The 25,836-nt window shown below is 44.7% G+C and overlaps 1 protein-coding gene across 2 annotated transcripts in view; it reads right to left on the bottom strand.

The window, feature by feature from the left end:
• Nucleotides 1-21,651, bottom strand: part of LOC101616723 (myomegalin-like) — a 142,186-nt gene extending 120,535 nt beyond the window's left edge. For both annotated transcript variants that reach the window (XM_045138654.1, XM_045138660.1), the window contains exons 1-4: nucleotides 21,575-21,651; nucleotides 16,655-16,778; nucleotides 15,854-16,029; nucleotides 14,849-14,960 (exon numbers count right to left, since the gene is read on the bottom strand). In XM_045138654.1, coding sequence (XP_044994589.1) covers nucleotides 14,849-14,960; nucleotides 15,854-15,996 — 255 coding nt within the window. In that variant the 5' untranslated portion in view covers nucleotides 15,997-16,029; nucleotides 16,655-16,778; nucleotides 21,575-21,651. The remainder of the gene's footprint in view (nucleotides 1-14,848; nucleotides 14,961-15,853; nucleotides 16,030-16,654; nucleotides 16,779-21,574) is intronic.
• Between the last annotated feature and the right edge of the window lie 4,185 nt (nucleotides 21,652-25,836).

The following is a 25,836-nucleotide window of genomic DNA, read 5'->3' as shown; positions in this document are numbered from 1 at the left end:
ACTCCCATAGCAGGGAAACTCAACCCCTAGGAACACCTTTGCAGATACTTTGAGAGTCTTAAGAGCCACACCTAACACCTTAAGCTCCTATCCTGAGGATATATAACATCAGATCGATTGATACAGCTAATAATTCCCAGCTAACTAGAAAATCCAAGAATTAACTTAATCCAAGATGCAAAAATATATTCATTATAAAACAAGAAACACCAAAAATCAAGACAATATAAATCCACCAAAAAGTATTAATGCATCAGAAATGACCTCCAGTGAGAACGAGTTAGAGGAAATGCCTGAGAAAGATTTCAAAACAAGGATTGTAAATATGTTCAAAGAAGTCAAAGAAGAAATCAAAGGAATGAAAGAGGAAATCAAAGGAATCAAAGAAGACATAGGACACCAATTTAATGAAATAAAGAAGTCAACACAAGACATAAATAAGGAAATAGAAATAATAAAGAAAAACCAGTCAGAATTACTAGCAATGAAGTACACAGTTAATGAAATAAAAAACTCTGTAGAAAATCTCACCAGTAGAATGGATGAAGGAGAGGACAGAATATCTAAGCTAGAAGACCAGGTGGCAGATGTAATATAGACAAACAAAGAAAAAGACAAACTAATAGAAAAGTATGAATGGGAATTTCAAGATATTCGGGATACTATAAAAAGATGAAACATAAGAACTCAGGGTATAGTAGAAGGAGAAGAATTCCACTCCAAAGGCATAGTAGGTGTCTTCAACAAAATCACAGAAGAAATTTAAAATTTTTTTTTAAATTTATTTGAGAGCGACAGACACAGAGAGAAAGACAGATAGAGGGAGAGAGAGGGAATGGGAGCGCCAGGGCTTCCAGCCTCTGCAAACGAACTCCAGACGCGTGCGCCCCCTTGTGCATCTGGCTAACGTGGGACCTGGGGAACCGAGCCTCGAACTGGGGTCCTTAGGCTTCACAGGCAAGCACTTAACCGCTAAGCCATCTCTCCAGCCCTTTTTAAAAAAAATTTTTTTTTAACACAGAAGAAATTTTAAAAAGGTGATGGAGAGATGGCTTAACAGTTAAGGCACTTGTCTGCAAAGTGTAAGGATCCAGGTTCAATTCCCCCAGTACCCACATAAAACCAGATGCACGAGGTGGCACATGCATCTAGAGTTTGTTTGCCGTGGTTAGAGGCCCTGGCATGCTCTATGAGCCTCTCTCTTTTTCTCTGTCAAATAAATAAATAAAAATTTAAAATCATTTTTTAAAAAAGTATTTACCACAGGAAAGGTTGATTGCCATCTTCCTTTTATTTCCAGTCTCTTAATCCATATTTTATTGTCCACAGCTTCAGTCAGCTGTGGTCCCAAACTACTAATTATTACAGAAATGAATAATTCACAAGTTGGAGATTGGTCATTCTGAGTAGCATGATGCTGTCCCATACCATCCCAGTGGGGTGTGAATTACCTTCCTGAGGTGTGCACACTGTACACGTTACCTGTGGTGGTGTGAAGGCGTGTGCTGGTGGTGTGTGTGCGTGTACTGGTGGTGGTGAGGTCTTGCCTGCTACAGTTTCTCTCTCTGCTTCTTCTGCCATTGATGGAACATCCCCTTTATTTGTAAACTGAAATAAACCCATTCCTCCGCCAGACTGATTCCAGTTTGGATGTTCACCCCTGTAAGGTGGAGCTGTCTTCCGTACTACCTTCTACTGGTTTGGGGCTTTCCAGACTCCATTACTGTGAGAAATAAGTTTCTTTTGTTTGTAAGATGCCCAGCCCATGGTATTCTGTTCTAGCAGCATCAATGGACTAAGACAGTACTTCTAAAGTACTTAGAACAGTACTATTCGGAATCTAATAAGTGACTGAATAAATGAATAAATCCTTTTAGACCCAACTCTTCACTGCCCACCCTGTCTGCCGTGATTCTCCATTGCTCTGCTCCATTTTTCTCCACCAGTGACGTTCTTAGGTTGTAATCACTAGAAGACAGATGAAATCTTATATGTCTGTCTGTGTCCCTCTTCTTTTTTTTTTTTTTAACATTTTTTTCTTTCTTTCTTTATTTATTTGAGAGTGACAGACACAGAGAGAAAGACAGATAGAAGGAGAGAGAGAGAATGGGCGCGCCAGGGCTTCCAGCCTCTGCAAACGAACTCCAGACGCGTGCGCCCCCTTGTGCATCAGGCTAACGTGGGACCTGGGGAACCGAGCCTCGAACCGGGGTCCTTAGGCTTCACAGGCAAGCGCTTAACCGCTAAGCCATCTCTCCAGCCCAATGTGTCCCTCTTCTTTCTACTAACAGCCCCTTCAGCATCACATGTGCTCATAAAAAGGTTTTACTGTTTGTTTGTTTTGTTTATTTATTTGTTTATTTGAGAGGGACCAACAGAAAGAGAAAGAGGCAGATGGAGAGAGAGAATGGGCGCGCCAGGGCCTCCAGCCACTGCAAACGAATTCCAGATACATGTGCTCCCTTGTGCATCTGGCTAATGTGGGTCCTGGGGAATTGAGCCTCGAACCAGGATCCTTAGGCTTCACAGGCAAGTGCTTAACTGCTAAGCCATCTCTCCAGCACCCCCCCCCACTTTTATTGAGGTAGGGTTTTGCTCTAGCCCAGGCTGACCCGGAATTCACTATGTATTCTCAGAGTGGCCTCGAACTCACAGAGATCTTCTACCTCTGCCTCCTTGGTGCTGAGATTAACAGTGTATGCCACTACACCTGGTTTATAAATATTATAAATATATATTTTTACTTTTTTTTGTTGTTTTCTTGAGGTCGGGTCTTGCTCTAGCCCAGGCTGACCTGGAATTCACTATGTAGTCTCAGGGTGGTCTCGAACTCACAGTGACCCTCCTACCTCTGCCTCCCGAGTGCTGGGATTAAAGGCATGCACCACCACACCCAGCATTATTTTTTACATTTTTATTTATTTATTTGAAAGAGAGAGAAAGAGAGAGAATGGGCATGCCAGGGCCTCCAGCCACTGCAAACAAACTCCAGATGTATGCGCCACTATGTGCATCTGGCTTACATAGGTCCTAGGGAATTGAACCTGAGTCTTTAGCCTTTGCAGACAAGCACCTTGACCACTAAACCAGCTCTCCAGAATGCATGCATGCATACATACATACATACATATATGTATATATTTTTTCGAGGTAGGGTCTCACTTTAGCTCAGGCTGACCTGGAATTCACTATGTAGTCTCAGGGTGGCCTCAAACTCAACACGGTCCTCCTACCTCTGCCTCCCAAGTGCTGGGATTAAGGGAGTTCGCCACCATGCCTGGCTTCCTCATAAATATTTTTGATGAAACTCAAAAGGATCAAAGCTATGATTGCTTTAGCTGATAAGACCTGCTTCCGAGACACATGACTAATAAAGGCTATCTCTGGGAGTGGGTAATAATACCCAGTCGGGGTTTATAAGCGAGTCTCCAAGCTTCAGCATTTGTCAGATTAAGAAACTGTCAGATTAAACAACTCTCCTTGTATGCATTTGTCTGGACCTGCCAAACTACTGATCCGTACAAGGCTTCCAGTCTCTCCGAGAGCACTCAGAGCCCATTGCTGCCTTCACTTCCACGTCAGCTCTCTCCATGGTAACAGTGGAATGTTTGCTATTTTAGGAAGTCCAGCCTCACTGCATGCGGGATTATTTACATTAGGTTCCAAACAAAGAAACGCAATGGATTCGGTGCCTGATGATTTGTGAGTGGGCAAGTCCAGTTTGATTACTGCTTGTTGAATTCTAGTGTTCTGTGTCATTTTGAAGCCAAGCACAGTGAATTTACACGTTAATACATTTTGTTTATCTTATGTTGGAGAAAAATGCGGGAAAGACACAGGTAAGAATTCTTCTAGATCTCCCTTTGTAAGTACAGGATTTACTTGCTTTTGTAGCCTCTAAGTCTCTTTTTTATATTATTTTATTTTATTTATTTATTTTTGGTTTTTTGAGGTAGGGTCTCGCTCTAACCCAGGCTGATCTGGAATTCGCTATGTAGTCTCAGGGTGGCCTCGAACTCACAGTGATCCTCCTACCTCTGCTTCCCGAGTGGTGGGATTAAAGGCGTGCGCCACTACTGGCAATTATTTGCAATTTTTTTTTTTTTTTTTTTATGAGAAAGAGCGCGGGAGAGAATTGGCACACCAGAGTTTCCTACCACTGCAATCGAACTCCAGACGCCTGCGCCACCTGGTGGGCATGTGCGACCTTGCACTTGCCTCACCTTTTTGTGTCTGGCTTATGTAGGATCTGGAGAGAGATGGAACGTGGGTCCTTAGGCTTCGCAGCCAGTCCCTTTTTAGAAGCTTTTGTTGTCCGGTAGAAAGGAATAATACTGAAAGCTGCACTCACTGCTAGCTTTTCCTACAACTGGGTACCTTCACCAAGGAAGAGAAAAAGGCCCCTGGAGTCTGTGAGCTTCCTGAGTGCCTTAGGGAAAGGGCAGTGGACAAGATGTGCTCACACCTACGGCGCCTGAGCACCCTGACCACGGCTCACTGCGGATGTGGAGGGACTTCGAGCAGCACTGTGGGCAAACCGGGAGCGACGTCAGCCGCTGGCCTGTCACGTTGATGACATGGTTTTTTTTTTTTTCAATAAAACTTTATTGTAATTTATTTATTTAAAAGAGAGAGAGGGAGAATGAATGGTTGCTTCAGGGCATCTAGCCACTGCAAACGAACTCCAGACACATGCGACCCCCCTTGTGTAGCTGGCTTACGTGGGTCCTGGGGGATCAAACCGAGGTCCTTTGGCTTTACAAGCAAGTCCTTTAACCACTGAACCATCTCTCCAGCCCCGTTAGTTTGTTTTTTGTATGGCATTAAATATATATTATATAAGAGAAGTTCATAAATATTGTACAAATACACCCCCACTAAAATGGATGCTGTACAACATTTTAGTAAAATGGACAAAGAAAAAAAATAGGTGGTTAATAATCTTTCCCAGAAGTGTCTGTATTACCTGAGGGACTAAGTAAGGGCTCCAGAGTGAAGTCTTCTGTACCCAGATTATGCTCTCTCCACACTTGCATAGGGGCCCACATGAGAGCTACATCTCCATGGTGGGGTAAATGAGTGTTCTTCTCTTGCATTATCCAAACCCAGAAATGCAAGATCTGTGAATGCTCCTCCCTTCAAAGGCCAACTGAGGTGCTCTCAGCTGTGAGAAGAGTGAAAGGAGAGGAGAGGAGAGGAGAGCAAGGGAGAGGAGAGGAGAGGAGAGGAGAGCAGAGGAGAGGAAAGAAGAGGAGAGGAGAGCAGAGGAGAGGAGACAAGAGAAGGGGAGAGGAGAGAAGAATAGAGGAGAGGAGAGCACAGGAGAGGAGAGCAGAGGAGAGGAGAGGAGAGCAGAGGAGAGGAGAGCAGAGGAGAGGAGAGGAGACAAGAGAAGGGGAGAGGAGAGGAGAGCACAGGAGAGGAGAGCAGAGGAGAGGAGAGGGGAGCAGAGGAGAGGAGAGGAGAGCAGAGAAGAGGAGAGGAGAATATAGAAGAGGAGAGGAGAGGAGAGGAGAGGAGAGGAGAGGAGAGGAGAGGAGAGGAGAGGTGAGGAGGGGAAAACAGAGGAGAGGAGAGGCAGAGAAAGTGAATACCAGCTCAGCTGAGAGCTCAAGAAGCTCTTTCGTCCTCCAGCATCAGTCAGAGATTACAGGATGGTTCTGCTGGCTGTGAGGAGATCCACTGTCCTTTGCAGAGCAGGGCTAAAAGTTTAGAAATTAAAAGTTTTGCTTTGTGCACTAGAGGGTGTGAATCTTGTGTGAGTTGCATGGCAGCCAGAGGTTTGGGTTGAAGACACTGCTGCTGTTGGCAGACAGGGTGATGCCCACGGTGTAAGCTTTAGCCTTCTGGAACAGTGGGGTTCATCATGTGTTACTGTGCGTGGAGAGGAGAGACAGAGCACCTTGCCATCTGTTTACGTAGTCTTTATTCCTATCCAATTCAGAGTAGATCAGTGAAGCAGCTACTAGTCATGGAAGCCATCATTGGCTCTCAAGAGGTGACATCAGCTCTCTGCTCTCCAAACAGTCCTATCCCATCCGCTAGGGCTGCCATTCTAAAGCACAAAGGAGAACTGGAGAGATGGCTTAGTGGTTAAGGCACTTTTCTGCAAAGCCTAAGGACCCAGGTTTGATTCCCCAGTACCCATACAAAGCCAGATGCACAAGGTGGTGCAAGTATCTGGAGTTTGTTTGCAGTGGCCAGAGGCCCTGGTGTGCCCATTCTCTCTCTCTCAAATAAATAAATAAAACATTTAAATATAAACTGTATGTTTTATTCTTTGCTTTTGTTTTTAGTTCTCTCTTGCTTACATGTTCTTAGCATCCAGAGCACCGCCACCAGCCAGGGGCCAGGTATCCGAACAAACACATGAGCCTGTATGGGGACATTTCTGACTCAAGTCCCGAACATTAATCTCCTCCTATTTCCCTCCTGACGTATCCAGTCTTCAAGGCCCAACTCAATGGGTAATGTCCGGGCGAGTCTCTCTTTGCCTTCCAAAGACATAATCACTGCCTGTTTTCTGTGGGTCCCTTCAGCACTCTTTATTACACCACCACATGCCAACAGCTCACTGGCCCATATGCCCTTTGAGGGCTAGAACCCATCCCTCCCCAGACCAGAGGTTCACGCTGACCAACACAGTTACTCCATCATTCCCTAGAGGGAATTTTGGGAACACATAGGGGTCCTTACTTTTGTTGTCGCAGTGATGAGGGGGACCAGGGATGTTATATAACTTGGAGTGGGCAGAGCAGACCATTGCCTCAAATTCCAAATGGTTTCTGGATGTCCAATCTGAACCTAGAACTTAATTATGCTGCACATAGAGCATAATGTTAATATATGTTCAATTTTCCAAAAACTGAATTACTAAATAAGGGAAGATTTCATTTATTTACTTATTTATTTATTTTTTATGCAGGAGAGCGAAAGCAAGACAGACAGAGAGAATTGGCGCGCCAGGGTCTCCAGCCACTGCAATTGAACTCCAGACGCTTGCGCCACCTAGTGGGCATGTGTGACCTTGCACTTGCCTAACTTTTGTGTGTCTGGCTTACATGGGATCTGGAGAGTCGGGCATGGATCTTTAGGCTTCATAGACAAGCGCCTTAACCTCTAAGCCATCTCTCTAGCCCAAGATTTTATTTCTTGGGGGAGCGCTTGGAAATTTGCCACTTCCTCATTACTAATGGCATGGTCACTTGCTACTTTTGAATTGACAGCCTTGCATACCTGGATCATGCTACATTTGAAGCTTTAACATTCACAGTGGATGTTCTGCACAAGTAGGGACCCTTGTTTTTTTTTTTATATTGTCTCATACAATTTTGTTCAAACTTTTGAATATAAAAGTAAGCACTATCTTATTACAAGTTAAGCTGTTTTAGTATCTCTTTTTAAATATCTATTTCATAGTTGTTTTAAGGGTTCAACAAATTTGGAGCTGTGGAGATGGCTGAGCAGGTGGGAGTGCTTGCTGCTCAAGTATGAGGATCTGAACTAGATCCCCAGCACCCATGGGAAAAGTCAGGCATAGAGCTGGAGAGATAGCTTAGTGGTTAAGGCACTTGCCTTTAAAGCCTGAGGACCCAGGTTCGATTCCTCAGGACCCTTGTAAGCCAGATGCGCAAGGCGGTACATGTATCTGAAGTTCATTTGCAGTGGCTGGAGGCCCTGGCACACCCATTCTCCCTCTGCCTTTCTCTTAAATAATTAACTAAATATACATGTGTATATGTATTGTATATGATATATATATAAGCCAGGATAGCCATATATGTGCCTGTAACTTCCAGCACTAAGAGGCTTGAAACAGGAGGACCCTGGGGCTTGACAAGAGGAACTGTTTCAGGTTCAGTGAGAGGCCCAGTCTCAAAGAAATAAGGATGAGTTACAATAGACACGGGGCATCCTTTTCTGGCTTCCACACATGTGTGCACAGGGCACATACACTGGCAGACACAAGCACACATATACACACCTCACATGTACCACATATGATGCATACATGTAAATCCATACACAACACACAAAAAGGAAAAGAAGAGCTCAATTAGTCTGAGTTCATCTAACTGAAGTGTTCAATGTAGTACTTGGCGCATCAGAAATGCTGCCATATATGACGGTACTAATATGATAGAAAAGTTGTTAGCTATCCATTGATACGTATTTTTAAAATACTGGGAATATGTATTTTAAAATCCTATCAAGTCCCTTCTATGTTTTCTATGATAATACCCTCAGGGCTGGAGAGATGGCTCAGCAGTTAAGGTGCTTGCCTGTGAAGCCTAAGGACCCAGGTTCGATTCCTCAGTACTCATACAATCCAGATGCTATGAGGTGGTGCACGTGTCCAGAGTTTGTTTGCAGTGGCTAAAGGTTGTGGCATGCCAGTTCTCTCTCTTTCTCTCTCAAATAAATAAATAAATAACAATCACAACCATTTGTGGGCTAAATGTTCCCAGGATGTCACAGAAAGTGTTTCAATTTTCTTTTTTTCTTTTAAGTTCATTATTTATTTATATATTTTTTCAAGGCAGGGTTTCACTCTAGGCCAGGCTGACCTAGAATTCAGTATGTAGTCTCAGGGTGGCCTTGAACTCATATTGATCCTCCTACCTCTGCCTCCTGAGTACTGGGATTAAAGGTGTGTGCCACCATTGCCTGCCTTTCTATTTTCTTTTTGTTTTGCAAAGAAATGTACTAATTATCAGGACCAGTTTTCTCTGAGCCCTTCATACCACTGGCTGTCCTGGGGAACAATAACACAACTGGACATTTGGGTTCAATCTTTGCCTGTGAAATGGACTTCTGTGTGCAAGGCTAACTGAGAGAGAGAGAGAGAGAGAGAGAGAGAGAGGGAGAGACAGAAAGAGAACTGTGACCGTGAGCGGCTTTAATAAACAACTGCTATACTTAATTTCTTTGTCTTTTGTAAGATAATGACTACAATGTGAATGAAGTTTGCAATGGATGATTCATTGATGGTATCTTTATGTATATACTACTCATCTTAAGAATAATCTTGGGACTGGAGAGATGGCTTAGTGGTTAAGCGCTTGCCTGTGAAGCCTAAGGATCCTGGTTCGAGGCTTGATTCCCCAGGACCCATGTTAGCCAGATGCACAAGGGGGCGCACGCGTCTGGAGTTCATTTGCAGTGGCAGGAGGCCCTGGCACGCCTCTCTTTCTCTCTCTCTGTCTCTTTCTCTCTCTGTCACTCTCAAATAAATAAAGAAAAATAAATAAAAACAAAAAATTTAAAAAAAGAATAATCTTACTGCCTTTCAGATTGTTGATGTGGATAATGGTAATAGCAATTATTGTGTTTCAAGCAGAATATATACAACCCACTGCGTGTATATTATTTCTCATAAGTCCTCATAAGTGCTTGACTATTAGGTAATAATATGTCTATTGCACAGAAGAGGAAGCTGAAGAGTTATTGAATTTGTCCAAGGTCATGGATCTGAACAAATGATGATGCTGGGATTCAAATTTCAAGACCTGAGCATATGGATTGAAGGCCCCTGAGAAATCAAGCTGCAGCTGAGCTGGAAGCCTCCTCCCTGTGAACCAGCTGTCAGGATGCTAGAAAGAGCCACATAGCAGGCATAGATTTTGAGGAGAGAAGTCATCTATGATCTTTTTTTCTTTCTTTTTTTTTTTTTTTTCTTTTTCTTTTTTCAAGGTAGGGTCTCACTCTGGTCCAGGCTGACCTGGAATTAACTCTGTAGTCTCAGGGTGGCCTTGAACTCACGGTGATCCTCCTACCTCTGCCTCCCGAGTGCTGGGATTAAAGGCGTGCGCCACCACGCCCGGCTCATCTATGATCTTAATGAGCAGTGGACCCTACAAGCCTTACAGTTGGCCATATAGGCCAAATGCGCCAACTAGTGCAATGGTGGCAGGTCTGTTTTGGGGGAAACCAACTACTCTCTGATGCACTGGAAGTCCACTCCATGGGAGGTAATTCGTGCCTGGTATTGAAAAATCTAGTCAAAAGCCTATAGCTGGATGGACATAAGCTTAGGAGGGAAACTATTACTGCCTAAATGGATATATTATGCCCACCAAATTGCCCTCTAGTCACTCACATTTATGCCCATATATTAACGATACTCTCACTTTTGGTTAGAGAAGCTTCTCTTTTCAGATGGTGGTGACCACTGGGTTAACTCACTGTAGAAGGAGTGACAGTGGCGTGTTCAGCACTTAATGAGGCATTTCTGTCACACCCTTCAAGGCTCGGGGTCCACTGCAGAAGCGGTGGCAGAAAGAATGTAAGAGCCAAAGGAAGGGCGGGACTGCTTACAATGCTGTCTTCCAGACACAACGTGGCCTTGATATTCATAACCTCACAGTGAGTGACACTAGTAAACAAGACATGCATGACAATGGCATCAGAATAGAAGACAGTCTGATTGGAAAGCAAAAAGGAGTTCAAGTGAAATGAGAGGAGGAATGAGGAGGGGGCTCATGGTAGGGAATTATGATCATGATATATTGTCTATAATTACGGAAGTTTTCAATAAAAATTTGTTTTTTTAAAAAAAAACCACTAAGCATATTGATAAGAGACAGAAATTGGTTAGGCAGTCAGGGTAACAGAACTCCAAAAGTAATTTTTTTTTTTTTAATTCCTTGACTCGAAACAGGAAATGTCACTAGGCTTGCAGAAACCTGGATGTTCCACCCTCCAGGAAAGATCTCTAGATTAAGCTTGCCCCCTTCCTAGACACAGCAGCTCTGGTCCTTATCTAAGATCACTGGCAAAGCTGTAAAGTCTGGACTTGGTCCATAGTAACCTGCCGACCTGGTCCTCCTCACGTGGCCACGCCCCGTAAAAATCCCCGACCTGAGTCTCGAGGTGGGCTTCTCAGACCCCTCCTGCCTCCCTGGGCAGGAGCTCCACCCTGCTTCCTTCTCTTATGTTCCAGGTTTAAGCCTTCTGTCTCTCTGTCCTCCTAAAGCTCTAAAATATAATAAAATCTTTCTGAAATCTAGTCCTCTGGTCCATGGATTTTATTCTTTGAATTCAGAGGACAAGGATCCAGGAATACCCTAATTCTTGGTGCACTGTCATATAAGGAACCCCAAACTCCTGCATCACTATTCCTTCTTATCATCCCACTTCCCTAGTGACAAGTCAGGAAAGCTTACACGGGAATCCCTGGGGAAGAAGCAAGTTTGTTCTGGGAACTTGGACTTCACTGGAACCTTGGGTGTTGGTTACTTTTCTCCCCACGATGCTAAAACATCTGAGAGAAGCAGCTTCTGGGAAGAGAATGGATTCTGGCCCAGGTTTGTGGAGACGCAGCCCATGCAGGGTTACGCCTATGGTGGTGGGAACCTTGTTCAAACCTGGGTCCGTCCATAGAGTGAAGCAGGAAGCAGGGCCAGGCTATGAGCTATAGGTCTGTACTTCCTCCAGCTAGACCCCACATCTTGTTTTTAAACATTTTTATTTATTTGAGACAGAGAGGAAGAAAGTGGCAGGTAGAGAGAAACAGGATGGGGGTGCCAGGGCCCCCAGCTGCTGCAAACGAACTCCAGACGCATGCATCGCCTTGTGCATTTGGCTCATGTGGGTCCTGGGGATACGAACCCGGGGTCTTTTGGCTTTGCAGACAAGTGACTTAACTGCTAAGCCATCTCTCCAGCCCTAGACCATGAATCTTAAAAGTTCCACAACCTCTCAAACTGGCGCCACCAGCTGGGGACTGATGTTCAAACACTTTCAAACCATAACGCCTTCCACAAGCCAGTAAGAATCAAAAGTGTCCAAAATATTATAGAGATAGCTTCAACATCTTATTCTGTCGAAAAGCACACTGACCAAAAACCACATCCTTTCATTCAGAATGTGAATACAGACTGGAAGAAGGGAGGTTTCACTGAATGACTGATGTTTGCTCAAAGATTTCATGTCTCTCTCTTGTAGGGATGATAATATAAAATGATCCTTCAGGGCTGGAGAGATGGCTCAACAATTAAGGCACTTGACTGCAAAGTGAAAGGACTCAGGTTCAACTCCCCAAGACCAACGTAAGTCAGATGTACAAGGTGGCACATGCGTCTGAAGTTCATTTGCATTGGCTGGAGGCCTTGGCACACCAATTCTGTCTGTGTGTCTCTCAAGTAAATAAAATAATTTTTAAAAATGTTTAAAATGATCCTTCATATGCTACTAGTCCTGATTTCCTTTCCCCATAAGCCACTGACTCAAAGGGAGACATGAGGAGATAAGCCTTGGGAGCTCTTTGTCCTTCACACCTGGGAGAACCTACTCTCACCGGCCCCTGGGCTAGAGCCTCCCAACGTGGGAGCTCTGCCCCAGTGAGCCCAAGGTGGTCCCATCAGATCATAGGTGGCAGTCAGGTCCCGGGGTGGCCCCCAACCAAAAATGGCCAAAGTTACTTCTTACAGTATACTACAGCTATAGAATCATTTATTGTGAAAATGAATTTTATGGAAAAGACTAGAAAGCACCACATAATGAATAGCTCAGTATGATTGTGTTTCTAAATACATAATGTGTTGAGTAATAAGAACAAATCTTTGTTGATAGCAGGTCACATTTTAAAAAAACATATCAATAATTTAGGGAGAATTTATGTGCCTTAATAAGCCTTGTCTGCCCAGTAATATTATTCTGTGCATACTGCACAGTCCTTGTTCAAAGCATTCTTTTAACATATTTTATTATTTATTTATTAGAGAGAGAGAGAGAGAGAGAGAGAGAGAAAGAGAGAATGGGCACACCAGGGCCTCCAGCCACTACAAATGAACTTCAGGTGCATGTGCCACCTTGTGCATCTGGCTTATGTGGGTACTGGGGAATGAAACCTGGGTCCTTTGGCTTCACAGGCAAGCACTTTAACCACTAAGCTATCTAAAACATTCTTTTTTTTTTTTTTTTTGGTTTTTTGAGGTAGGGTTTCACTCTAGCTCAGGCTTTCCTGGAATTCACTATGTAGTCTCAGGGTGGCCTTGAACTCACAGCGATCCTCCTACCTCTGCCTCCCGAGTGCTGGGATTAAAGGCGTGCGCCATCACGCCCGGCTTAAAGCATTCTTTTTTTAATTTATTTTTTAATTTATTTATTTGAGAGTGACAGACACAGAGAGAAAGACAGATAGAGGGAGAGAGAGAGAATGGGCGCGCCAGGGCTTCCAGCCTCTGCAAACGAACTCCAGACGTGTGCGCCCCCTTGTGCATCTGGCTAACGTGGGACCTGGGGAACCGAGCCTCGAACCGAGGTCCTTAGGCTTCACAGGCAAGTGCTTAACCGCTAGGCCATCTCTCCAGCCCTCTAAAGCATTCTTTTAGAGTATAATATAATTTGGTCTTCTTGAAATGATAATCTTTTTGTACTTTAAATCCATTCTGAAAACTGATTCCAAATCAATTAGCATCACTAGTATTCTAACCACAGAACTATATATATTTACTTCATAAAACTACATATATTAACTTAAGTGCTTACCAAAGGTCATGATGAAAATAATAAGTATATGTACATAAGTATTTCAGTATATGTGTGTCAAGAAATATTCAGCGAGCAATGAGCATGGTTTTACTTCAGAACTGGACCTATTGTATTATTTCTTTCAAAATACTCTAAAGTCATAATTTTTCCAGGGCTGCTGGATGTCATTGAAGAATGGTAACATTATGGTCTTTAGTGACTGGGCGAATCTAGTTTTACACTCATGGGGGTGGAAAAGTGATATATCCATCGTCACAACTATAATAATTAGTCAAGACCGAAATCTAATTCTTATTGCTAGTTGCATTTTCCTAATAAAAATGTATATAAAACATTTTTAAAATTTATTTATTTGCAAGGAGAGAGAGATAAGAGGGGAGAGAAAGAGAATGGGCACAGCAGGGCCTCTTAACCACTGCAAACGAATGCCAGATGCATGCACCACTTTGTGCACCTGGCTTTACATAAGTACTAAGGAATCAAACTCAGGACGTCAGGCTTTGGGAGCAAATGCCTTTAACCACTGAGCCATCTCTCCACCAGCCCTAAATAATTTTGTTTTGTTTTGTTTTTAAGGTAGGATTTCACTCTAGCCCAGACTGACCTGGAACTCACTCTGTAGTACCAGGCTGGCCTTGAACTCACAGTAATCCTCCTACCTCTGCTTCCTGAGTGCTGGGATTAAAGGCACCACCAGACAGAGAGAGAGAATGGGCGCGCCAGGGCCTCCAGCCATTGCAAACGAACTCCAGACACGTGCGCCCCTTTGTGCATCTGGCTAACGTGGGTCCTGGGAAATCGAGCCTCAAACCGGGGTCCTTAGGCTTCACAGGCAAGCTCTTAACTGCTAGGCCATCTCTCCAGCCCCAAATTTTGCTTCTAAGTAACAAGGTAGGGCAGAGGTGACAGACCGTCACTAAACAACTGCGCTGCTACACGGCAAAAAAATGGACAGTTTCCAGATGCAATTAAGCTGCCTAGTCCTTTGACTCTTAGTTAAGCAAAAATGGGCAAAATACTAGTGGCTCTGACTTAACCGGGTGAGCTCTTGAAGAAGCATCTAGAAGTTACGGAAGCACCAGTCTCTTCTCTACTTCTGGCTGCGAAACCTCCACGTACAAACCGTGCAGAAACAACTTCTGCCAGCGGGCCCCCGAGAACTCCTTGCCCAGCACACACCTGGATCTCCCCATCGGAGACCCTGCGCAGAGAAGCAGCCGAGCCCCGGGTGTTCTCCTGACCCGCAAAAGCACGCACGTTCTTTTCAGGCGCTGAATGCTCAGCAGCAGGGAAGAAGGAGCCGTGCTGCGGGCGGTCCCGGGGCCCAGGTCGCGCCCGCCGCTGCCCGCCTCACCTGCACCTGCGCGCGCTCCTCCAGCAGCCGCAGCAAATGCTGCTTCTCCTGAGACAGTTGCTCCAGGCGGCCCTCCTGGGCGGCGAGGCTCTCCCGCAGCTCTTCGATTCTCCTAGCCAAAGAAAGGCAAGAACGGGGCTGGAGAGGTGGCTTAGCGGCTAACGAATCTGCCTGCCAAGCCAAAGGACCCAGGTTTGATTCCCCGTGACCCACGTGAGCCAGATGCGTGTGCATCTGGAGTCTGTTTACAGAGGCTGAAGGCCCTGGGGTGCCTGTTCTGTCTCTGTTTCTGCCTCAAGTAAATAAAATAAATTTCAAAAAAGAAAGGCAAGAACAAACCCATGCTTGTCACCATTCAACCGGGCACTTTATTATCCCACTTTTTAAAAATTTCTACATTTTTTTTGTATATTTTTGTATATTTTTAGTTATTTGAGAGCAACAGACAGACACAGAGAGAAAAAGGCAGATAGATAGAGACAGAATGGGCGCACCAGGGCCTCCAGCCACTGCAAACGAACTCCAGATGCATGTCCCACCTTGTGTGCATCTGGCTCACGTGGGTCCTGGAGAATCAAGCCTTGAACTGAGGTCCTTAGGCTTCATGGGCAAGCGCCTAACTGCTAAGCCATCTTTCCAGCCCTCCCCCCCACCTCTTTTTTTTTTTTTTTTTTCAAGTAGTGTCTCACTCTAGCCCAACTGAATTTTGCTAACCTGGAATGCACTATGAAGTCTCAGGCTGGTCCCAAACTCCCAGTGATCCTTCTGCCTCTGCCTCCCAAATCCTGGGATTAATCTGCTTATACTCCTGACTGCCAACAAACGAATGGTCTACATGGAAGACTAAGTCATAACAACAAAATTCTTTGGCTGTGGGGCCATCAAATCTCAGAAATGGTGGAAGCTTCCGCCATCAATCCTCCAAGGGGACATTGTGGCTCTCAGCATGGGGGAGGGGGGGAAAGGCAAAAGACAAACAATGAAATGACCACCGAAGACATCTACCTGTCCCTCTGAGCCAGCGCCTCGGCGTAGCGGTCAGGCTCGCCCTGGCCTCCCGGCGCATCGTCCCTGTCTCTGGTGGCGCTCCTCAGCTTCTCCGCCAGCTCCAGGTTACACTCCTTCTCAGCCTCCGCCAGAGCTGCCATCCGGGCAGCCTCACCCTTGGCTAGCCTGGATTCCTGCAGAAAAGAAGGGAAGTTCGCCGTGAGTTCAAGGCCACTGTGAGACTACATGGTGAATTGCAGGTCAGCCTGGGCTTGAACGAGACCCTACTTGAACCTTGAAAAAAATCAAAAAAAGAAAAAAATAAATAAAAGCTGGACGTGGCGGTGCACGCCTTTAATCCCAGAACTCAGTGGGCAGAGAGGTAGGAGGATCGCCGTGAGTTCGAGGCCACCCTGAGACTACATAGTAAATTCCAGGTCAGCCTGGGCTTGAACGACACCCTACTTGAACCTTGAAAAATCAAAAATAAATAAATAAATAAAAGCCAGACGTAGTGGCACACGCCTTTAATCCCAGCCCTCGGTGGGCAGAGGTAGGAGGATTGCTGTGAGTTTGAGGTCACCCTGAGACTCCATGGTGAATTCCAGGTCAGCCTGGGCTAGAGCGAGACCCTACCTCGAAAAACCATTAAGAAAAAAAAAAAAAAAAAAGGAAAAGATGGACAGTTGAGAGGTTGCTAATGGCTCTAAGACAAAAGGACACTTGATGAACTGCAGAGGGAAAGTGGAGGCGGGAGGCCAGAGGGCGAGGTGGCAGGGAGGAGGAGGAGAGGTGAGGGAGCCCAGCATCACCGCTCACCTCCTGCAGCAGCTGGATCTTGTTCTCCAGGAGAGCATACGCATGCTCCGTCTCCTGCTGCCGCTCCTCAAACTGGCGCCGGAGCTCAGCTTCATTCTGGCTGTTGAGATTCTCCACATCAGCCCTAAAACCACAGGGCGTTCGCGAGTTAAGAGCCACACACACATAACTTCACGAGCAGACTCCCCGAGATTGCTCCAGCCAGGTAAAGCCCCTCTCCTCAGTGTGACCACGGGAGAAAAACCGAGGGCTGTATTCCGCAATGCCGGAGGGACCGCTCTCTGTCCAGCCCCTTCAGGTGATCTTGGCAGACCTCTGGCTTCTTTGGTGCCGATCCAACAGGATATGCCTGACTGCCTAGACACTCCTCGTTACGGCTGTAGCCTCAAGAGGAGGAACTGGGCTATAGAGATGGCTTAGCGGTTGAGGCACTTGCTTGCAAAGCCAAAGGACCCAGGTTCGATTCCCCAGGATCCACATAGGCCAAATGCACAAGGTGGTGCATGCATCTGGCGTTAGTTTGCAGTGGCTGGAGGCCCTGGTGTGCCCATTTTTTTTTCTCTCGCTCTCTCAAAAAAAATAAATTAAAATATTTTTTAAAAGACGTGCTGGAGAGCTGGGTTAGCAGTTAAGGCACCTGTCTGTGAAGCCAAAGGACCCAGGTTCAATTCCCCAGGATCCATGTAAGCCAGATGCACAAGGTGGTGCATGCCTCTGGAGTTCGTTTGTAGTGGCTGGAGGCCCTGGCGCAACCAATTCCTCCCCCCCCCCCTTTCTCTCTCTCTCCATCTCTGCCTCTTTCTCTCTCATAAATAAATAAATAAATCATTTAAAAAAAAAAGGGTTAGCCAGGCGTGGCGATGCATGCCTTCCTTTAATCCAAACACTTGGGAGGCAAAGATAGGAGAATCACCATGAATTCAAGGCCACCATGAGACTAGGCAACACAGTGAATTCTAGGTCAACTTGAGCTATAGTGAGACACTACCTCAAAAAAACAAAACAAAACAAGAATGAATGAATGAATGAATGAATGAAAGGAAAAAGAAAAGAGGAGGAACTATCGACGGGAGGCTGGGCGTCAGCACCCTTTCAGAGCCGTCCATCCCTGGACTCTTCCGTTCACGTTGCTTTCCTATAGGAATTGGCTACTTGTCTGCCTTCCTCTCTGTGTGAGTGTAATGTGTTCATTCCATGGAGGTTGCTGGGGAAGGATAACCATTTGAACAGCCGCAGGAGTGACCTCTTCCTTCAGAGCTGAAATGCCCACGGGACTGGCCCGAGGATGGGCCACCTGTGGTGCTTTGGGCCAGTTTTCCGTGGCCCCATGCCGACGGCAGACATCTAATCGGTGGAAGCTCAGGGCTGTGGCCCAGCTTCCCTTCTCTGATATCCCCGGGAATGGCTGTCCGGGCGCTAACATGAAGCGAGTAAGGTATCATCGGTTTATTTATAGCGGACAACAGCTGGCCTTGGATATCTGAGGATTAGGAATTTGGGGACAGTATCAGGTGTAGAGTGACCTTAATTCCGGTTGGGCTTTATTCCTGACCTAAGCCGTTTGTTGAGAACCATGAAACATCTTGTTCCCACAGCAAAGAATGACCCTGAATTACAGGCTCATGAAGCACCAAGACTGGTGAGCTTTAATATTTGGATCAGGAGGTTGTGTCCATGGAGACGAAATTAAGCTTTCCAAAAGATCACAGGGTTCCCTGGCTGACAGTGGTCACTAGTACTCAGTACCATCCCGAAGGCTCACCCCACCGGAGTTCTCTGGTCACTAGGCAGCCTTTGGAAAGCGTATGGTTTTGGTTGGACAAGAGACAAAAGTCAAAAGAAATAACCCGAGACTCCCAAAATGTCCAGTCCCAGGAATCAACCTTTACTTTCATACCACATCCTTTGCTAGCCTCCACAGATGACCCCTGCCTATAAGCTCTAGGGAGTGGAGTAACTTCTCTGAGTAACTCAGCCTCAAATGCCCCATTTAAGAGGGCTTGTAACCGTTGTAAAGCCAGGAGGTCCTGGATATCATTCAGATATCAAGAAATACTACAGACATAGAAGGAAGATGGGATCAGACCAAACATATACAGATCATGAGATACCATCTGAAGATATTTCAATAACAACTTTGATAGTACCTATTGTTTTTAAAAGTAATACGAAATGCAAATTATAAAAGTAATCTATTTGCTTTGAAACAAGATTTTGCTGTGTATGCCATGTTAGGCTTGAACTTGCTGTGTAGTCCAGGATAGCCTCAAACTTGAAATCCTTCTGCCTCGGCCTCATGAGTGCTAGGATTATAGGTGTGTACTGACACACCTGCATAAAAATAAATATTTGGGGGGTGCTGGAGAGATGGCTTAGCAGTTAAGGCACTTGCCTGCAAAGCCAAAGGACCTAGGTTCGATTCCCCAGGACCCACATAAGCCAGATGCACAAGATGGTACATGTGTCTGAAATTTGTTTGCAGTGGCTGGAGGCCCTGGTGCACCCATTCTTTCTCTCTCCCTCTGTCTGATTCTGCGTCTCTCAAATAAATAAATAAAAATAAAATGTAAAAAAACCTTTTTTTTCTTTCAAGTCATTTTGTCTTTAATACAAAACATGGGGGCTGGAGAGATGGCTTAGCAGTTAAGTGCTTGCCTGTCAAGCCTAAAGACCCCGTTCAAGGCTTGATTCCCCAGGACCCACGTTAGCCAGATGCACAAGGGGCACACGCGTCTGGAATTCCTTTGCGGTGGCTAGAGGTTCTGGCATGCCCATTCTCTATCTATCTGCCTCTCTCTCTTTCTCTCTCTGTCTGTCGCTCTCAAATAAATAAATTTAAAAAAAAAAAACAAAAAAAAACAGGGAAACAAAATCCATTCAAACTTGTTGAAGGGAGGTTCCCATCAGGATTGACCCAAACAACCATGACTAAAGGCCATGATGGTATTTTTCTCCAGTGAGCATGATTGGGAAGAGTTACCATTTTTTTTTAATTTAAGATTTTTAAATTTTTTGTTTGTTTTTATTTATTTATTTGAGAGCAACTGACAGAGAGAGAAACAGGCAGAGAGAGAATGGGCGTGCCGGGGCCTCCAGCCATTGCAAACTAACTGCAGATGCGTGCACCCCCCCTTGTGCATCTGGCTAACGTGGGTCCTGGGGAACCGAGCCTGGATCCAGGGTCCTTAGGCTTCACAGGCAAGTGCTTAACCACTAAGCCATCTCTCCAGCCCAAGAGTAACCATTTTGACAAAAGTATATAAAGAAAAAATTAAACTCTTCTACCCATCAAAGACTCCTTTTAAAAATATTTATTTATTTATTTATTTAAGAGAGGCATACCAGCACCTCCAGCAACTGCAAATGAACTCCAGACTCATGCTTGACCTTGTGCATCTGGCTTAGGTGGGTACTGGGGAATCAAACCTGGGTCCTCAGGCTTTGCAGGCAAGTGCCTTAACTGCTAAGCCACCTCTCCAGCTCCCATCATAAACTATTATCTTACTCTCTTAATGTCAGCAGTTTTAAAGAGTTTTGTAGCAAACTGTCCAGAGATTTTGTTTGTTTGTTTAATTTTGTTTGTTAATTTAATTTATTTATTTATGTATTTATTTGAGAGAGAGGCCGGTGGGGGGGGGGAATGGGCGTGCCAGAGCCTTTAGCTACTTATAAACGAACTCTAGACACATGTGCCACCTTGTATATCTGGCTTACGTGGATCCTGGGAATTGAACCTGAGTCTTTTAGCATTGCAAACAGGTGTCTTAACCACTAAGCCATCACTCCAGCCCCCATCACCAGCTCTCATCTTACTCCTGTGATGTCAGCAATTTTAAAGAGTTTTATAGCAAACCCTCCAGAGATTTTTTTTTTCTAAAATAATCAAGCAAGTGCATGCACACGCAGAGAGGGTTGTCAATCTTTACCCAAAGGCCTACGTTATGAGCACTATTCAGTGCTTTCTTCCTTCCTTACTCTATCAAGGACTTTGGGGCCCATTCTTTGTAATAACTGCATAATAGTTGACCATTGTTTTATTAGTGGATAGTCATTTTAGTTGCATTTTTTTTTTTTTTTTTTTTTTTTTGCCATTACAAAGAATAACGAAGTAACTATCCTTAGGTTTATCATTTCATGAGTATTTGCCGTTATGAGAATGGAGTCCTTTTAGGGATTATATAATCAAGAAAATACCTCCTTTTTACTTTATTAGTTAATACACCATATACAAAATGCTGTTATAATTCTTACTTTAACCAGAGTATTAGAGTGCCCATTTTCCTAAACATTATGTCAGTGCTTAATATTATTGGATTGACTGATTTTTTTTTTTTTTTGGAGGCAAACCCAACAGACTAGCCTTTTTTTTTAATGTGTGTATGTGTGTGTGAGAGAGAGAGAGAGAATTGGTGTGCCAGGGCCTCCAGTCACTGTAATCAAACTCCAGACGTGTGTGACACCCTGTGCACATGCTTGCGTGACCTTGTGTGTCCTGGGTCCTGCAGAGTCGAACATGGGTTCTTAGGCTTTGCAGGCAAGCACCTTAACCATTAAGCCAACTCTCCAGCCATTGACTGAAAATATTTGATAAAGGTTATTTTCATATGTCTCTTTTATTAAAGGTGGAGGCATTCACTGTTTCCTGTTCTTTAACGTTTAGAAGGAAGTATCAATACAATCTTTAGTCTGATTCATTTATTAATCTATGGCAAGGTCTACCTGACTTAATAACATAGTCCAAAGAAAATCAAACATGAAAATCTAATGTTTCACTTCCCAAACTGAATTCCACATTCAAATGTTAGTGATAAGGGCAAGGGCTTTGATGCCAAATCTTACTTTCAGACTCTGGAGCTCGACTGTGGAAAAGCGCAGTGCTCACCTATGCAGACGGTGTAGAGCGCTCAAGCTGCGACTCACCATGTTTTATCCAAATGATGGTTCTTGTCCTGAAGTTCTTGTTTCAGGCTCTCCACTTCAACTTTCAGCTCGATGTTCTGAAAAGCACATAGACGTTCGTCACCATACTCTGACATGCCTCTTCACTCCCAACTCTTTGTGATGCTGGTCTGGGTCCACGGCTCGTCTCATCTCAATCATATATATAATCATATATATATCATATATATATATATATATATATCATATATATATATATAAATCATATATATATATATAAAACCCTTGACTTAAATGGCAAGCCAGGTGGACCCACAGCACAATCAAGAACAAATGAACTGCCTAGCTTCAAGATTCCCCTTCTCTGGGGCTGGGGAGATAGCTTGCGCTTGCCTGCAAAGCTAAAGGACCCAGGTTTTACTCCCCAGGACCCACGTAAGCCAGATGCACAAGGTGGCACATGCATCTGGAGTTTGTTAGCAGTGGCTGGGGGCCCTAGTGCGCCCATTCTTTCTCTCTCTCTCTCGACCCCTGCCAATTTCTCTCACTCTCTCAAATAAATAAAGGAAAAGAAAATATATAACAAAAAAAGAAGAATAGAGAATAAAGAAAAACAGCAAGAGAGACCCTGTCTCAAACAAGGAGGAAGTGAGGACTGACACCCTAGGTTGTCCACCGACCTCCACATGCACATCATCGCACATGGGTGTGCGCGCGCGCACACACACACACACACACACACACACACACAACAAACAATTCAACCAGGCGTGGTGGCGCACACCTTTAATCCCAGCACTTGGGAGGATGAGGTAAAGGGATTGTCATGAGTTTGAGGCCATCCTGAGGCTACATACTGAATTCCAGGTTACCTGGGGCCAGAGTGAAACCCTACATCAAAAAACTAAAAAGCAGCCAGGTGTGGTGGCGCACGCCTTTAATCCCAGTCCTTGGGAGGCAGAGGTAGGAGGATCTTTATGAGTTCGAGTCCACCCTGAGACTACATAGTGAATTCCAGGTCAGCCTGAGCCAAAGTGAGACCCTACCTCAAAATAAATAAATAAATAAATAAACAAATAAATCCTCCCCCACTGTGCTTATTCAGCCTCAACAAATAGCCCATCTATTTGCTCTCTAAAACATTAAAGGACGGGTGGTATACTAAAACGAATGTTTCCCACTAGTACAGATGCATTACTGCAAACAAAATTGCCATACAAACACACACACACACACATACACACACACACACACACACACACACACACACACTCCCTGGGGATTTAATTATTAAGGAAATTTTGCTGTGAATATTTTAAAGCGATGTTGTAAAATTTTATCATAAAGTTAGACTTCCATAAATTCAGCTGAGAGGGATCTCTGACAGTAAATCTAAAAGGGAACAGTCCTTCCTGAGGTAAGGGGGCAACATGTAAGATTTTGGCAAAAAGAAGAACATAGAGCATAACCAAGCGAGGTGACGTATGAACAGAGATTTGGTGACAAGGCAGGCGTGGTGGCGCACACCTTTAATCCCTGCACCTCGGGACGCAGAGGGAGGAGGATCGCTCTGAGTTTGAGGTCACCCCGAGAATACATACTGAAGTCCAGGTCAGCCTGGGCTAGAGTGAGACCCTAGCTCGAAACAAACAAATGAAAAAAGATTTGGCGACATATGCATGGTGCAGGTTAAGTGGCCCGGTACGTGGTGAGGAATGGGAAATTAGTACGGAAACCAACTGCCAGCCATTTTGTCAAAGTCAGGCCGAGGTGACTGGAGAGTGAGGAGCAGAGCTCACCAGGGAGCTCTGGGCGACCGGCCACCAGGACCAGGTCTGTGCTCAGGAAAGGACTTGCAGCAGACGTGGGAGATGGTGGAGAAGAAGGGGCGAACTAAACAGAAGAGGCACGGGAGCTGTCTAAAGCCAAGGGGGCAGAGGGAAACACGCAGCGAACATTGCGTGGGCAGACTCCATCCGACTTGCTGATTTGGGAGATCAGATTAGACCAGAGGGAGGAGCAAACAGGATGCCGGAGTGGGGGTGAGGAGATGGCCCACGGATTAAAGGCGCTTCCTTGCAAAGCCTGATGGCCCAGGTTTGATTCCCCAGGACCCACGTAAAGCCAGATGCACAAAATGGTGCATGCACCTGGAGTTTGTTGGCAGTGGTGAGAGGCCCTGGCACAGCCTATACTCAATTTCTATCTGTTTCTCAAATAAATGAATAATTTTTTTTTTAAATGATGATACTGGGCTGGAGGGATGGCTTAGCGGTTAAGGCATTTGCCTGGACAGCTAAAAGGACCCAGGTTCGATTCCCCAGGATGCACGTTAGCCAGATGCACAAGGGGGCGCACGTGTCTGGAGTTCGTTTGCAGTGGCTGGAGGCCCTGGCGTACTCATTCTCTCTGTGTCTCCCTCTCCCCTCTTCTCTGTCAAATAAATAACTAAATAAAAATAAAATATTTAAAAATAAATAAATAAAAATAAAAACTGATGATACTGAGATATCTTGCATGCAGGTGATGACACACACTCTAAGTTAAAATAGAAAAAGAAAGAACATGGAAAATGTTAATAAAAATTAAACAAATTTACAAAAAGAAAAAAGAAAAAGAAAAAGAAAGAGGAGCAGTAGGACTGTGAAGGGCAGCTATGAAGTCTGTAATTTTTGGCTAAACAATTATTTGAAAACCTTAAAACTGAGTGTTAGAGATGAATTTGTCCCCTTCCCGATAAAGCCCACACCACAGAATTAAGCAGGAAGAATGCTAGCAATTAAAAGAGTAAAGAGAATTTTAAATATTTTTTTAATTTTAGTTATTTATTTGACAGAAAGAGGGGAAGAGAGAGAGAGACAGAGAAAGAATGGGAGCGCCAGGGCTCCAGCCACTGCCAACGAACTCCAGACGTGTGCACCACCTCGTGCATCTGGCTAACGTGGGTCTTGGGGAATCGAACCTGGGTCCTTTGGCTTTGCAGGCAAACATCTTAACTGCTAAGCCATCCCTCCAGCCCTAGAGAGACTTTTAAAACAGAGACTGGCAAAGAGATTGAAGGCTTAGGGGCTGAAGTATGAGAAGGCACATTGTGAGTACCAGGCCAGGGCAAGGATTTTATTCTGCAATCCCATATAACTATCACCAATTTCTTGCTTAAGGTCCAGTTTTCTCAGAGGTGTGTGTCTGCTTCCTTTTTTGGGGAGACAGTGATGACCACATCACAGGGAGCTTTGTGAGGGGGAATACAGTGGTCTCACTCTCATATGGATATTAGGAAAACTAAATAAAATAACACACAAGGGCTGGAGAGATGGCTCAGCAATCACGGCACTTGCCTGCCGAGTCTAAGAACATGGGTTCAGTTCCCCAGGACCCACGTAAGCCAAATGCACGAGGTGGTGCATGCATCTGAAGTTTGTTGGCAGTGGCTAAAGGCCATGGTACACCCATTCTCTCTCTCTCTATCTCCCAAAGAATAAGTCAATTTTTTAAAAATAAGATAAAATAATGCACAAAACAGGCATAGTGTCTGGTGTGCTGCAAGCTTTCAAAACCTCTTAATTATTGATAACAGTAACAATATACCCTCTATGACTGGGATAGCCGAAGTTCTCAGCTATTATCACACAGTACACTAAAACATGTCAGAGGGCTGGAGAGATGGCTTAGCGGTTAAGTGCTTGCCTGAGAAGCCTAAGGACCCCGGTTCGAGGCTCAGTTCCCCAGGTCCCATGTTAGCCAGATGCACAAGGGGGCGCACGCGTCTGGAGTTCATTTGCAGTGGCTGGAAGCCCTGGCGCTCCCATTCTCTCTCTCTCCCTCTATCTGTCTTTCTCTCTGTGTCTGTCACTCTCAAATAAATAAATAAATAATGAACAAAAAATATTTTAAAAAATAAAATAAAATAAAACATGTCAGAAAGGAAAGAAAATTATTATGCTAATGGTAAGGTGCCCAGGCACCTCAGGATGAATGCACACCCAGTCTGAACATTCCCCCACGTTAGCATTTTTCCTTGTGAGATGAGTAGCAAGGAGAAATGAAAAGAAGGAGACAGAGGAAAGACCAGGGGTGGAATGGCTTTGGCACTGTCCAGTCAAGTAGACCTGAAGGCTTAAGCAACTCATTATTGGATTGCTAAAATCATTTTATCTCCACAAGATGAGATCCTAAATCCTGAGGTCATTTATTCCAGTGCACTAAAGTAATTTCACAAGTGCTAGACAACCTTACTGCACAGAAATGCACGTCTGGATGGCTGTATACCATCACTGCCTCAC

The sequence above is a fragment of the Jaculus jaculus genome, chromosome 19 (assembly GCF_020740685.1).
Source record: "Jaculus jaculus isolate mJacJac1 chromosome 19, mJacJac1.mat.Y.cur, whole genome shotgun sequence".
NCBI classification, from domain to species: domain Eukaryota; kingdom Metazoa; phylum Chordata; class Mammalia; order Rodentia; family Dipodidae; genus Jaculus; species Jaculus jaculus.
This window is presented reverse-complemented; position numbering and strand designations above follow the sequence as displayed.